Source organism: Blennius ocellaris, assembly GCF_963422515.1.
Source record: "Blennius ocellaris genome assembly, chromosome: 6".
Classification (NCBI taxonomy): Eukaryota; Metazoa; Chordata; class Actinopteri; order Blenniiformes; family Blenniidae; genus Blennius; species Blennius ocellaris.
The window spans coordinates 22,961,927-22,974,299 of NC_137655.1; the positions used below are offsets into that span (position 1 = coordinate 22,961,927).

Here is a 12,373-nt window from a genome sequence, read left to right on the forward strand (position 1 = left end):
AAGGGCCAGCTTGATTGCTAGCAGCTCCCTGTCTCCCACACAGTAGTTCCTCTCTGCATTTGAAAGGCGATAAGAAGAAAACGCACACGGGTGAAGACATCCATTGGAAACTGACCTCTGTGACAGGACGCCCAAATCGGAGGCGTCAACCTCCACCACAAATTGCCGCTCGGGATCTTGTTGAATGAGAATGGGGACCGAGCAGAAAGCTGTCCGGAGGTTCTTGAACGCCTGGTCAGCCTCAGGGGTTCATGACAATGGAGAAACAGTGGAGGTGAGTCCGTGCAATGGGGCTGCAACGATACTGAAATCCTTAACGAACTTCCTGTAAAAATTGGCGAAGCAAAGGAAGCACTGAAGTTGTTTGCAGTTCTCTGGAATGGGCCATGAGGCCACAGCGCTGACCTTGGCAGGGTCCATCCGGATGTGTCCTGAGGAAATGATCAGACCAAGGAATGATGTTGAGGGAATGTGAAACTCACATTTCTCGGCTTTAACAAATAGCTTGTTCTCCAGGAGGCGAGAGAGGACCAGTCTCATATGCTGGATGTGAGTCTCCTGATCTGCACTTCAATGCTTGATCGTGTGTCAGAGTTTTCGTGGTCAAGACACCAAACCTCAAACTAACCTGATGGTGTGTGACCACCTTGCGTGGCATCCGTCGCTATTTGTGTGTATGTGTGTGCGTGTGTACGTGCGTGTGTATGTGCGTGTGCACATTTATCACTGGTGTGTGCTTGTATGTGACACTGTATCCAGTGTGTCTGTGTGTGAGTAGCGGTCCAGCTATCCCCAGCGGGGTGTGTACACTAAATGGGTGAGAAGAGAGTTGGCCTCTGCTCTCCATCAAAGGCAGCATTGACTGGAAGCATGAGAGCGTCTCTGCAGCCAGTCATCCTTGGACAGCTGACAATGGCCTGTGCACCGGGGACCAAGCTGAAAGCAATCAACAACAACTGGGGGGAAAAGTTTCTCTGCTGGAACTGGTCTGAACTGAGACCTCATCAACCGACCATTCCGCTCCTCGCTTTGCCTTGAAGCTCCTCTAATTAATTATAAACCCAGTGTTGCTGTTATGGTGGTCAAATATGCTCTTTACACGCATGTGCTCGGTGTGAGTCTATGCACAGCGTTCGGAGAGCGGCAGGGGGTGCAGATTGGCTTGTGTGGTAATTAATCTCACTCAGTGAAGAGGTGCATGTTGGGACTGAGGCAGTGCATAGCTCACAGTACCTTGCTCATTAACTCTAACCACCTATGGTCAGCCTCTGGAGATTAACAAGGGCCTGCCTTGGTCAAAAGCGGTCAAATGCGTTTTAACGAAAGCTCACTCATCCTTCCTCTGAGCTCTCTCTTTTTTTTTCATTATTCTGAGAGAGTGACTCACTTTACTACAGCAGTATAACACTCATGGGGCCTGACTCACGCTGTGACACATCTGGCAAAATCTCACGTACACATAGAGGCCACATTGTGCACACATAGGAACAGGTAGACATACTGCATAACTGCAGTGTGTTCTGGCATTTACAAGTAACCCCAACTTGAGTCTCTATTTGACACAGTGACACACAGTAACATTTGTAACTATTTGTTTGTGTTTGTGTGTGTGAGTGAGTTTGTATTGCTGGCCATTCTGCTTGTTGGAGTCACATTTGGTTGTAACATGGGTACAGAGAGATAACAAGTGACAGCTAGAGAGCGGCAACCACAAAAAAACGTATTTTAACTGTTGTGTAATTTCAAATAATCTCAAATTGTGGTGTTTAACTACTGTTGAACATGTTTTATATTGTCTAACTGAGCATAGCTTCAAAGGTTATTCTCCAGTCACCTAAGTAATGTACTATCCACATGAAATGAGGATGTATAAGAATCCCTCTTACAATACAAGGACTATGACATGAACAGAGCTGAGGACTTTCTTTTTTTATTTTCCACCTGAGGTATTCATACAAATTACATTTATTATTCTTACACGCAATACTGATCAAGTAACACTACTGTTTTTGTGTGTGAGAGGTTTAATGCTTCCTGTGTACTGTGTGAACACAGCAGAACATCACCGAGTTCTGAGAATCACGTTGCCCTCGCTGCACTCAGCAGGGATTGCAGATGAAGTCGAATCTATTTCTTCCTACTCTTTCTTCAATCGCTTGATTTAATGAAATCTACACTTTGATGAACAAATTGCCCGGTCTTAAGTATAATACAATATGACATCCCATAAATACTAGATGTACTTGAAGACATTCATTTCTCATATTGAAAAACACTCAATGGCATAATGTGGTTATGATTTTAAGAAAAGCGGAAAGAGGTTTCTGACAAATACTTTTGAGAATGATGTTTTAAATGTCTTATATTCGGGTCCTGCGGGGCCACATAACCATGTCGGACTTGGCTGATGTGCTTTACCTCAGACTATAGTGCAGGCTGCCTCTAAATTGGATTAACCCTCCAAATCACATGATCTATCACCCACACTGCTTGCTATGCCAAGATGGCGGAGCTTTCCTCCTCTGCTTTAAAATGGCATAACTGCATACTCCATCAGCAGTATGAGGGAGATTAAAAACCAACATACGGACCTGTTTCTCCTTTGAAGTCCTGAGAGATTAAAAAAAAATAGGAGTTTGAGAGTCCATTACATATGGCAGAGCAATTGTGTTTGCAACAAATAGCGTGGAGGTGGTAATTGAATTTGGGAAGAGGCATAGTCATCCTGGAAGATACAGTCCAACAACAATGACAACAGACAGTAAATTCCTCTGCTCCTTTTGACAGGGCGAGTCAGCAGCCACTATCGGGCCATGCCCCTCATTTTCTGGTAACAAGCAGCAGGCAAACGGCATGTGTGCTACAGTGTGCGATGATGTGTGCATGCTTCATGCATCGTTGAAGCGTGGATATCACGCAATGCCTCTGTGTGCCTCCAAAAACACACCTGCTCCCGACGCCTTAGAGGGAAGAGCTTGACCATAGTCAACTGGCCAGACCGTCTTGATCACAAGATATGTATGTATTGCTTTCTAATATAGGACATGACGTTGCCAAGTCATTAGCCTTTTTGTTTATTTGTCAGGAAACGCATTTTGAGCTGCTGTGAGCTGGTCGGCTTATGGTGGAGCTGCATGATATTGCAGATCAATCATTATTAGATAACTGACACAAACAAAACTGAGATAAATTATGTTTCAATGCACTGATATACTCTGCATGTCAACTTATTTGACCAGTCTGATGGAGCCCTATTGCCCCTAGATGCCCAATATGTCTATTATGCACACAGAGAGCAGTGAGCCATGCCAGTAGTTGTTCCACAAAATGCTGGTGATGATGCTTTACTGATATACTGTATAAAAACAAATTGCCTGCTCATGCAATCTAATACAATCAGTGACATAATGTGCAAACGGGAGTATTCAAATGAGGGTTTTGCTGACATTAGGCTATTTACACAAACTGCTAGAAACCGTGTTTTTTCCATGTTTGTTCACTCTTATGTTTTATTTTGTTCATCTGTGCAACATCTGAATTTTCACAAATTTTTGCACCAGCAAACATTTAGTATATCAGGCCCATTGTGTTAGAATATACCGCAATTGCTTGGAAGCAGAAAATCACAAAAAAACAAAGGAAAATAACCCAAAAGAACAAAACGTTTTTGAATCACTGCTGGTGGGAATGAGAGTTGTGCATGTGAAAAAAAAAAAAAAAAAAACCAGCCAGTAAAGAGTGCTGTTATTTTGAATAAAAATGCTGAAAGCTCAGAGACATTGCCACCATATACTTAAGTGTTTATCATATCGTTATCGCAATACTAGACAACATCATCATATTTTTCCAATGCAGCGTTTGCGGCTTCTGAGCATAAATAAGGATATGACAGAACCTTTTACATTTGAAGGATGTAAGAAATGAGAAGAGCTCGTCTCTGTTTACTCCCTGTTAGAAACTACATTTATTACAGCAGGCACAGTAGAGCAGCTCTAATGGTATGCTTTAGTCACTCCACAGACTCATTTCAAATATGTGCTAATGCTTCCTCCCAATGCATCAACAAGGAGTCCATCACACAGTCCATTCTGCACAATACAAGAAGAAGTCAGTCTGACCTGTGCACCGCTCAGGTTTTAAACATTAAAAGTAGCTTTTGAGGTCTTTTGTATTGCCTTTTGTGCTATGAATGCTGGAAATGGGGTGGAGCGGAGAGGCAGAGGAGGTGTGTGGAGATGAGGTGTGTGTGGTGTTTGCAGGGCTCACGGGCGATACACAAAGCCTCTCAGTGTGTGTGGAAGGCAGGCTGATGATGTCATGGCCGACAGGACCCCAAAGCCCACCGAGCTTGTGAAGGCGTGACATGATTAGGATACAGACGAGGGTCACTGGCATTGTTCTGCTGAATTAGGCTGTGACGGGGGGGCATCGCTCCCTCGCGCAGTCAAAAACATACAAGCTGCCAATCATGCAGTAGCACTGAGTAACTCCACTAGACTGACACACAAACTTTGTCCTTTTGAAGGGTTTTTGCCAGTTAGGTGACGGCTGAAATATTGACAAGAAATATGGGAAGTCATATTTGAAAAATGTCCACGGCCTGAGCTTTGGTGTATTTCCTATATGCTTTTTCATAAATCACAACTACATTTGACGACATGCAAGATCTTCGTCAGCTTATGGTTGAGTAAGCATAAAAAGCTGTAATTAATATGTAGTGGCTTCACATGGATGAGTTCGTGGTTAGCACTCCTTTTCTGACAAGCTCAGAGCTACTGAAATAAACATCCCACAGACAAAAAAAATTTGCCTCCAGTGTCATGACTCCGAGGCTTTATTCTCAGACTTGGTAGTTTTACAGTTGAGAGTCACTGTAACAACAATCCAACTTCATCATCTGTCCACAATGTCCTTGTACTCGCCATTGGGAGCATGTGTGTGGTTTTAGGACAAAAACAACCAACAGCACCAACCTAAGGCCTGGCATACTGGTTGGCTGAGTTTCTGCTGTTTTTGTCTCAATAGACATCATTTTCAAAATGTTGCTCTTTAAACACAGACTGTTTTCTGAAACCACAAATTATGCATTTTCTCTTGATAAGTGTTGAGCTTGCCTGTTCTCCCCATTTTCTGTTATTGCGTCAGGTTTCTTTCATCAAGTGAGGACATTTATTAGGTGAATTTGTGTTTATAAATTGACTGTAGGTCTCTGTGTATCTTCCCAGTGGTGGACTGGTGACCTGTCCATGATTAACCCTGCCTTTTACATTTAGGAAGCTTGAGCTCTTCAGGACACCATACTCAATTTTAATTAAGGCTGCACCATGATGTTGTTGAGCATTGTAAAAACAGGATGGAGGATAAAAACATCTCTTTGCTTTGAGATTAGGTCTTTGGGAATAACAGTGCTCTTTCTCTTGCCTCTAATATATACTCTGCCTTCTTTTTCCTTTTTTTTTTGCAGTTTACTTGCAAGGCAGTTTGTTGACTTTGCTTTTGGTTTTTCTTGATTTTGTGGGTCTGACTTCTACCCTGTGGCCATCACCTCTAAAATAATGTAAAAGTAATGAAGTGAAAAATGATTCAGCCAACACAACGTGACCAGATTCATGATGCCCATTGTGTTGCAACTTCCTGTCTGGCTCAATCTTCTCCGGACAACTCGACATAGCGTCTGTGAATAAAAGACATCTTGTCCGTGTAGAGGGACGCAGAGCTGCTCCAGGTGGAGATGCGAGCGTCGTCTGGAGTGAATGTGAAGCACTCTGAATGCTGTCACACCCGACGTGACGGAAGGGTTAGTCACAAGTTGTTCTTTGTCCAGATTTCCTTCACTCGTCTGTTCCTTCATCACAATGCTCACAAAGCTCTCCAAACATTTGCACTGGCCTCAGTAGGATTTGGGCCTTCAAGACTGTTTCATGTATTCACTGGTTATTTGTGTGTACAGTCATAAACCCGGCCGTGAGGTTACAGCTGCAGCTTCAAACTCACATTAAAGCTCACAAAGTTTTCTTTTAAAGGCTTTTTAGCTGTACAAAGAGGAGCAAATCCTTCAGCCGTGGCATTTGCCAGAATGTTATTGGCAGGGCTCTGTTTATAAACTGAAAGTTGTTTCCTAGTAGAATGTGATGGAGGAAGAGAGAAAGGCCTCCTTTTAAAGCAGTGTGTGTTTACACGGCACTTGCAACTCCTGAGAGAGGCTCCTTTCATTAGCTATGTTAATCTGGGAGGCACGTGACTCGCTGCAGATTCCACAGTCCCTCCTGGCTCTGGCTCTCGCTTCTGTCTTGCAAAGGCCACGGCCACATCCTTTCCTCTCAGGTTCATTTAGTTAATATTCTGTGTCCTCTTTGTATTGCTTTGGTTTTTGATGGAAACATAGACTGACTGGTCCTCTCCTCCAACCTTTTGCTTGTCTGGTCTATCTGAGGTGTTATTTCGTGATACTATAAGATCTGAGAAGATTTCCCATCGGTGAACTCTTGAACTTGTTTTGTCAGAGCTAAAAATGAAAAAAAAGGAAAAATGTTTTGATATCTAACTAAGAGTGACAGGATACTAAATAAAATTTGAAAGTTTGATAGATTGCATCCAAAAATGCACCGTGGTCTAGTTTCTCAACCATAATTTTGTCCATTACTGGTTGGGAATCACAAGCTGATAATTGTCCCTGAATAAAAAGAAATGTTCTTTTTGTAACTTCTCAGTGACCTCGGATGAATGGTAAACATTGGCATTTCTGCAAATAAATAAGTCAAAGTTAAAACGCTGCTTCAAAGATGACAGCTTTGAGTGATGCGTTCAGGTGCTCATTAAACTGTCGGAAAGCCGACTTCCCGGGTTGGCAGGGCTCATGCAGGAGCAACGTTATTTGCTTTTTCACAATTATTGATTTGAAGGATTGGATTTCAAAGTATCTCTGTAAAGGTGTAAAGACATGATTTAACTGTGACTCATTACTGAGGTACTAGATATATATACTATATATAGATACTAGGTATATGAAATATCTATAAAATATCAACTAGAAATAATATCCCAAACTACATTGTACAGCATTTATTTTCTCCCCCAAAATCTGAAACCTCACCCTTCGTTAGTTCACTTTTATAATCATTATCAATGTATTACTTCCCCATATTTCTACACCATCACTCAGATATGGAAGAATGAGGGCGTTATTTAATAAGTTGAGTTTATTTTGATTTAATTCTGGAATCGGTATTTACACATTACACCAATATTTTTTATGCTGTTATATGCAGCTTTTCATCAAAAATCATTCCTAGAAATGTATTTGTTGCATCGGTCAAACAATGCATCAAAAAATGTGTCATGAAGAAGAAAACAACACATAAGTTGCACTGGATTATGTTGTATTTATTTGGAAATGTAATGACTGTTTTTTTTTTTTTTTTTGCTTTCCCTTCCACAATTTTAAACTGTGCCTGTGTGTGTAATACATACATTACTATTCATCTGAGATCATTGAAATGTCACAAATTATTCACTGATTATAATAAAGTAAAGTAATATAAAGTCGTCTCGCTGGAAAAACTCACATCCCTTCACCATTTACAAACTGCAGATATTAAAGAATAAAAATCTTGTGTATTAAGGTCATTTACTTACTTGCCTCGAGTTAAACATGAAAAATTATACCCTTTACATATTTGTGTGGTGAAACTGAAGCTGCTGCCAGTGAGCTGCCTTACCCAAACGCGACTGTTAACCAGAAGATAAAGGTTGCCTGGTGTTTGCCTACAGTGACCACAATTGCTCCTAAAGTTCACTGAGTTACATCTCATTGATGTAATTCATGCAACAATGTGTACAAACATAGTAAATGATAAGAAACTACAAAAAAAAGAAAAGAAAATTGTTATTGCATAACCAGTGGAAGTGATTTTAGGGGTCTGAGTTAACTTCAAAGTCACTGCAGCAATTTTCCCTTTTTTCTAATCATTAAGCAAAATAAAACAGCTCCCAGTCATTTCATATTTTCTATTGTTGCTCTCATTTCTAGAAGCATTATTTGCATGCACCTTCTCTTGTCTACCATTATAATCCTTTTTCACCTTCAATCTAATGTTCCTTCTGTCCTTTGTTGTACTTGTTAATCTTTTACTACAATTCGGCTGACGTCGAAGGGTATTGCTGCTGGCTCGTGCCGTAAGCTAATAAACACTTCCTTTGATGAGTGTATTCTTTTTTCATTTCACATCAAATGTACACAGTGGCACCAGCACTTTCTAAGGAGTCGGCTATTAGATGGTAATTACTACATGTTAGATTGTGTCATTTACTCAGAGAAGATGAGAAGTTGAGAATGAGTCACCTCCGTCCATTAATATGAGTCGATAAGGGGTATGGGTGGGATACTTGCCACATCTCCATGAATCACAAGGTGATAATTTGAAATTCCCCCAAGGTCTCCTCCTTTTTTAATAAAAATGGCAATTAAAAGTGGTGTTTCTTACACATGTAATTATTTCTTTATTGATTCGTCAGCAGCTTTGGGAATGGTTCTCATGAAATATCTCCCTGTAATGATAACTCGTCTCAATTGCAGTCGTGAAAGGAAATCATTAAAAGGAAGACCCTCCCACCCAGCTCCCTCATGGGAATGTACAAAATGGTGTGTTGATCTTAAAGTCCGAGGATATGGGCTGTGCAAATGTGTGTGCGTGTGTGTGTGTGTGTGTGTGTGTGTGTGTGTGTGTGTGTGTGTGTGTGTTTGCTGTGGTGTTTGCAGAACATCCCCACACACTGACACTTGTGACACTGACTCCTGTCGAGCAGCAACAAGCAGGTACTTGATCTCGTGTACAGGCTTTGACTGATCGCTCCTTTTCTCTTTCTCTCCATTCTGCCATCTCTCTTCTTCTTTCCTTCACTCTTCCCTTCGCAGGCTGAGAGGACGGGGGGAAGATGAGACCTCCCAGCCCTCTGCTGATCCTGCTGTACATCACCCTATCCAAGAGCGTAAAGGTGGTCTCCAAGAGAGGCTCAGGTATTCTGTCCACTCCTTCACTTGAACCGGTTTACGTATGTGGGATGTTTATATGCCTCTGTGAGAGCATGGCTGAATGCTTCAGCTTATATTTACAGCAGTTTCTTACTGGAAATAGCTGGTTCTATTGAGGCTGCTGTTTTTTTGACTCCCTTACTAACTCCCTTACTTCCCATTCCGAACGTTTCAGTGATTTTACCTACATGATTTTCTCTTGATTGAAAGCACAATATGTCAACCTGTCGGCCTGCATAAGGCTCAGCCCCATGCTTCTTCAAGTGTTAAAGATGGATATGTGAGTAGATCTTGTGCTGCAGTTATTTTTCTCTGTAAGATTGTGTTTAATTGTTGTTTGTTATTGACAGTGTTCCACCTGCCACAGTAAATAATTCCTCCCCTTAATTCTGCAGACTCCAGGCGGGGCTAGAAAACAGCTTTTTGGGTCAGGGTTCATGCAAAAAAAAAAGTAAAACCTTCAGAAAGATGATGGGCAGGTAATTGCAAAGGATGCTGCCCTCAGTACAGTTGGAGTGCAGCTGAGCAATTTAGCTATAAGTGGATGTGTTTTTTCAGCTTGAGTCTCAGATGAAGAGACAAGATAGATATGAATTTATGTCTCAGAATTAGTCAGACACGCCTCAATCTGACACCTCCAAGATGATCCAAATTGCTCAGTGACTGGGTCACCAGGGGTTAATATGAAACTCATTTTGACTCTAAATGCCAGCAAATTGAACGTCAGCAGCGAACAAAAGCAAAGGTCAAAAAAGAAAATGGAGATCAAAGAGACTGAAAGTAGAAACTTTTCATGACATGAATACTGTGGTGTTAAGGAGGTAATTATTACACAATGAAGACAGACTGCCACTCAAATGAAATAATAAATCTGCAGCCAGTAGATGTGATTCTGCGATAGCCATTACAGCGTGAATGATCATTTTTAATATTTTCTCTCGTGTGTGTTTTTGGCAAGTGGTTGTTACATCTGGGTTTAGAATGAATCTGATAGTAAAGGTAATGTTATATGTGTGTATGTTCTTCTACCATCCAGCCTGTCTGATTACCTATTGTGACTCCTGTTAGCTCCCACTCCTTTGTTTTCCTGGTGTGTGTGTGTGTGTGTGTGTGTGTGTGTGTGTGTGTGTGTGTGTGTGTGTGTGTGTGTGTGTGTGTGTGTGTGTGTGTGTGTGTGTGTGTGTGTGTGTGTGTGTTCCTCTCTGGGCTTAGCGTCATGTTGCATGTTCTGCATTGGACATTTCTGAAGATTTAAAGAGTGACCTAGAGCAAAAGGTTTTATATTGAGAGGAAAGCACACTAAACTTTTTACGATTGTGCTGGTAACATCCAACAACAATGATTGTTGACATGGAGAACAGACACACTAACCCCGGTGTCGGCAACCTTCAACACTCAAAGAGCCATTTGGACCTGCTTCCCACTGAGCAGAACACACCACCGAAGGCCCCCCCCCCAACCAAATTCATCCTCGACTGTTTTTTTCAGCCTTATTAATTCAAAGGAATTGATTTCAAAGTATATTTGACACATTTAGAAGGATTATTTAGTGCATTTGACACAAAAACATAAACATTGGCAGCTGGCCAGAGCCAATCTCAACAGAGGTGTCGTGCACTGGCTCAGATGCTGTCTTCAGGAATACGTTTTTCAGATTAACTTATAGTCATTCGCAAGCTGGAATGTGCATGCACAGCACACGGTAGTGCCGAAGTTTTGGTATGCGGGACGTCATGTGCGCAAAGAAGACTATTCTTCGCGAGAAACAAAGCTATATTATACTATACTGCATATATATGGACATATACTAGTGATATGAAACATATAGAAAATATCAATTAGAAATATGTAAAAGCGCATTGTACAGGATTTATTTTCCTCCCTAAAATTCTGAACACAAGTTTTCCGGGGTTGCAGTTTTGTGTATGATTCGTCTGTGAACAAGTTGTCCCAAAATTGTCATTGCTATAAATCAGTGATCAGTGATTTTAGACGCATGAATGTGAGTGGTGTGGCTTTCAATGTCATTCAGGATTATTTAGCGTTAAGTGGATAATTGCCGCTCTCTGTGGCTGTGAGCACGAAGTATCGTGACTCACTCTGCTGACTGGTAGTGACGATCGTCACTCTCAATAAGTCGGCAATATTAAAACATCTCATCTGTCATCGTAAACACTCCTGTTGCATACGCCGCTCTGCACACACTGGTTGTTTTGTTGACCGGTTTTATTGAAACATCGGCGCTCCACAACACCGCGGTCTTCCAACGAGATTCAAACGCTCTTCTCAGTTACAGGAGAGGAGATCCAGCGGAAGATGGATGCTGCAGTTCAGATTGAGAATGCTTTCGCTGTGTCACAGACACAGGAATCGCACGGCTGCGGCGGCAGTGATCTGCGGCTTCCAGGTTCTTTGTGCCATGATTTTTATGTAATGTTGTTCCATGCCTGCTTCGTTCACAACTCCGCCTACATTTTATCGCACTCTCTGTAGTGGGACGCGCAACACAGTTGGGTCTGGGTGCACTTTGCCTTACCGTATTGTACCGACCCGCTCAGGGATGTACTGCAGTGGGACCGAGGCTCAAGGATGAAAGAGCCACTGGTCACCGACCCCTGCACTAACCCATATGCATTTTGAAATGATTAGAAAAATCCTGGGAAACAAGAAAAAAGGAAACAAGATTTTTAGAGGTTAGCGAGGCTGGCTTGGTGAGTTCAAATCCAACTGGGGGGTCCATGAGCCACACCCTTGACACTCAGCAGCTCCTGTATATGTAGTTAAGGTTAACTATTAATAGGATCTGTTAAATGCAGAGACATTATTTTGCCAAGGGGACGAATACATTTTGCTTTCTTACTTTACAATAATATACTAATCACACGGAAGTTTGGCCACCTGCAGTTGTCATAGACACATTTCTTGCTCTATTTTGTTTTAATTTCCTTTTCTAAACTTGTGTGAAGGATGCCTTTAAACAACATTGCCCAGCGCAACTGATGTTTGATATAAACTTTGTGAATTCTGAGAAGGAAGTGGCATAATAGCTGCCATATCAACAAGAAAGTCATTGTCACGGATATCAGACAGGACCCAATTGCAGGACTCAGAGGCAGGATGTGTTTAACCAAGTCTTTATTAACAATAGACAGCACAGCCCGATGTGAGATGCAGGTTGCTCCTCAACCTGGGGTGCGTAGCCGACCTAGACTCCAGAAGCGAACAGGATGGACTAGACATTGATGACTAACAAACTAACAATGAACAAACACACAGACAGGACATACATAGCTGGCATGGTAATGACTGCAGACTGGCTACAGGTGTGGAACAGAACTGGCC

At 41.9% G+C, this 12,373-nt stretch overlaps 1 protein-coding gene across 1 annotated transcript in view; it reads left to right on the forward strand.

Annotated features, from left to right (window-relative positions):
* Positions 1 to 8,934: 8,934 nt before the first annotated feature.
* Positions 8,935 to 12,373, forward strand: part of il1rapl1a (interleukin 1 receptor accessory protein-like 1a) — a gene marked incomplete at both ends in the record, with an annotated part of 181,130 nt that continues 177,691 nt past the window's right edge. The window contains one exon of the mRNA XM_080498496.1: positions 8,935 to 9,016. Coding sequence (XP_080354622.1) covers positions 8,935 to 9,016 — 82 coding nt within the window. The remainder of the gene's footprint in view (positions 9,017 to 12,373) is intronic.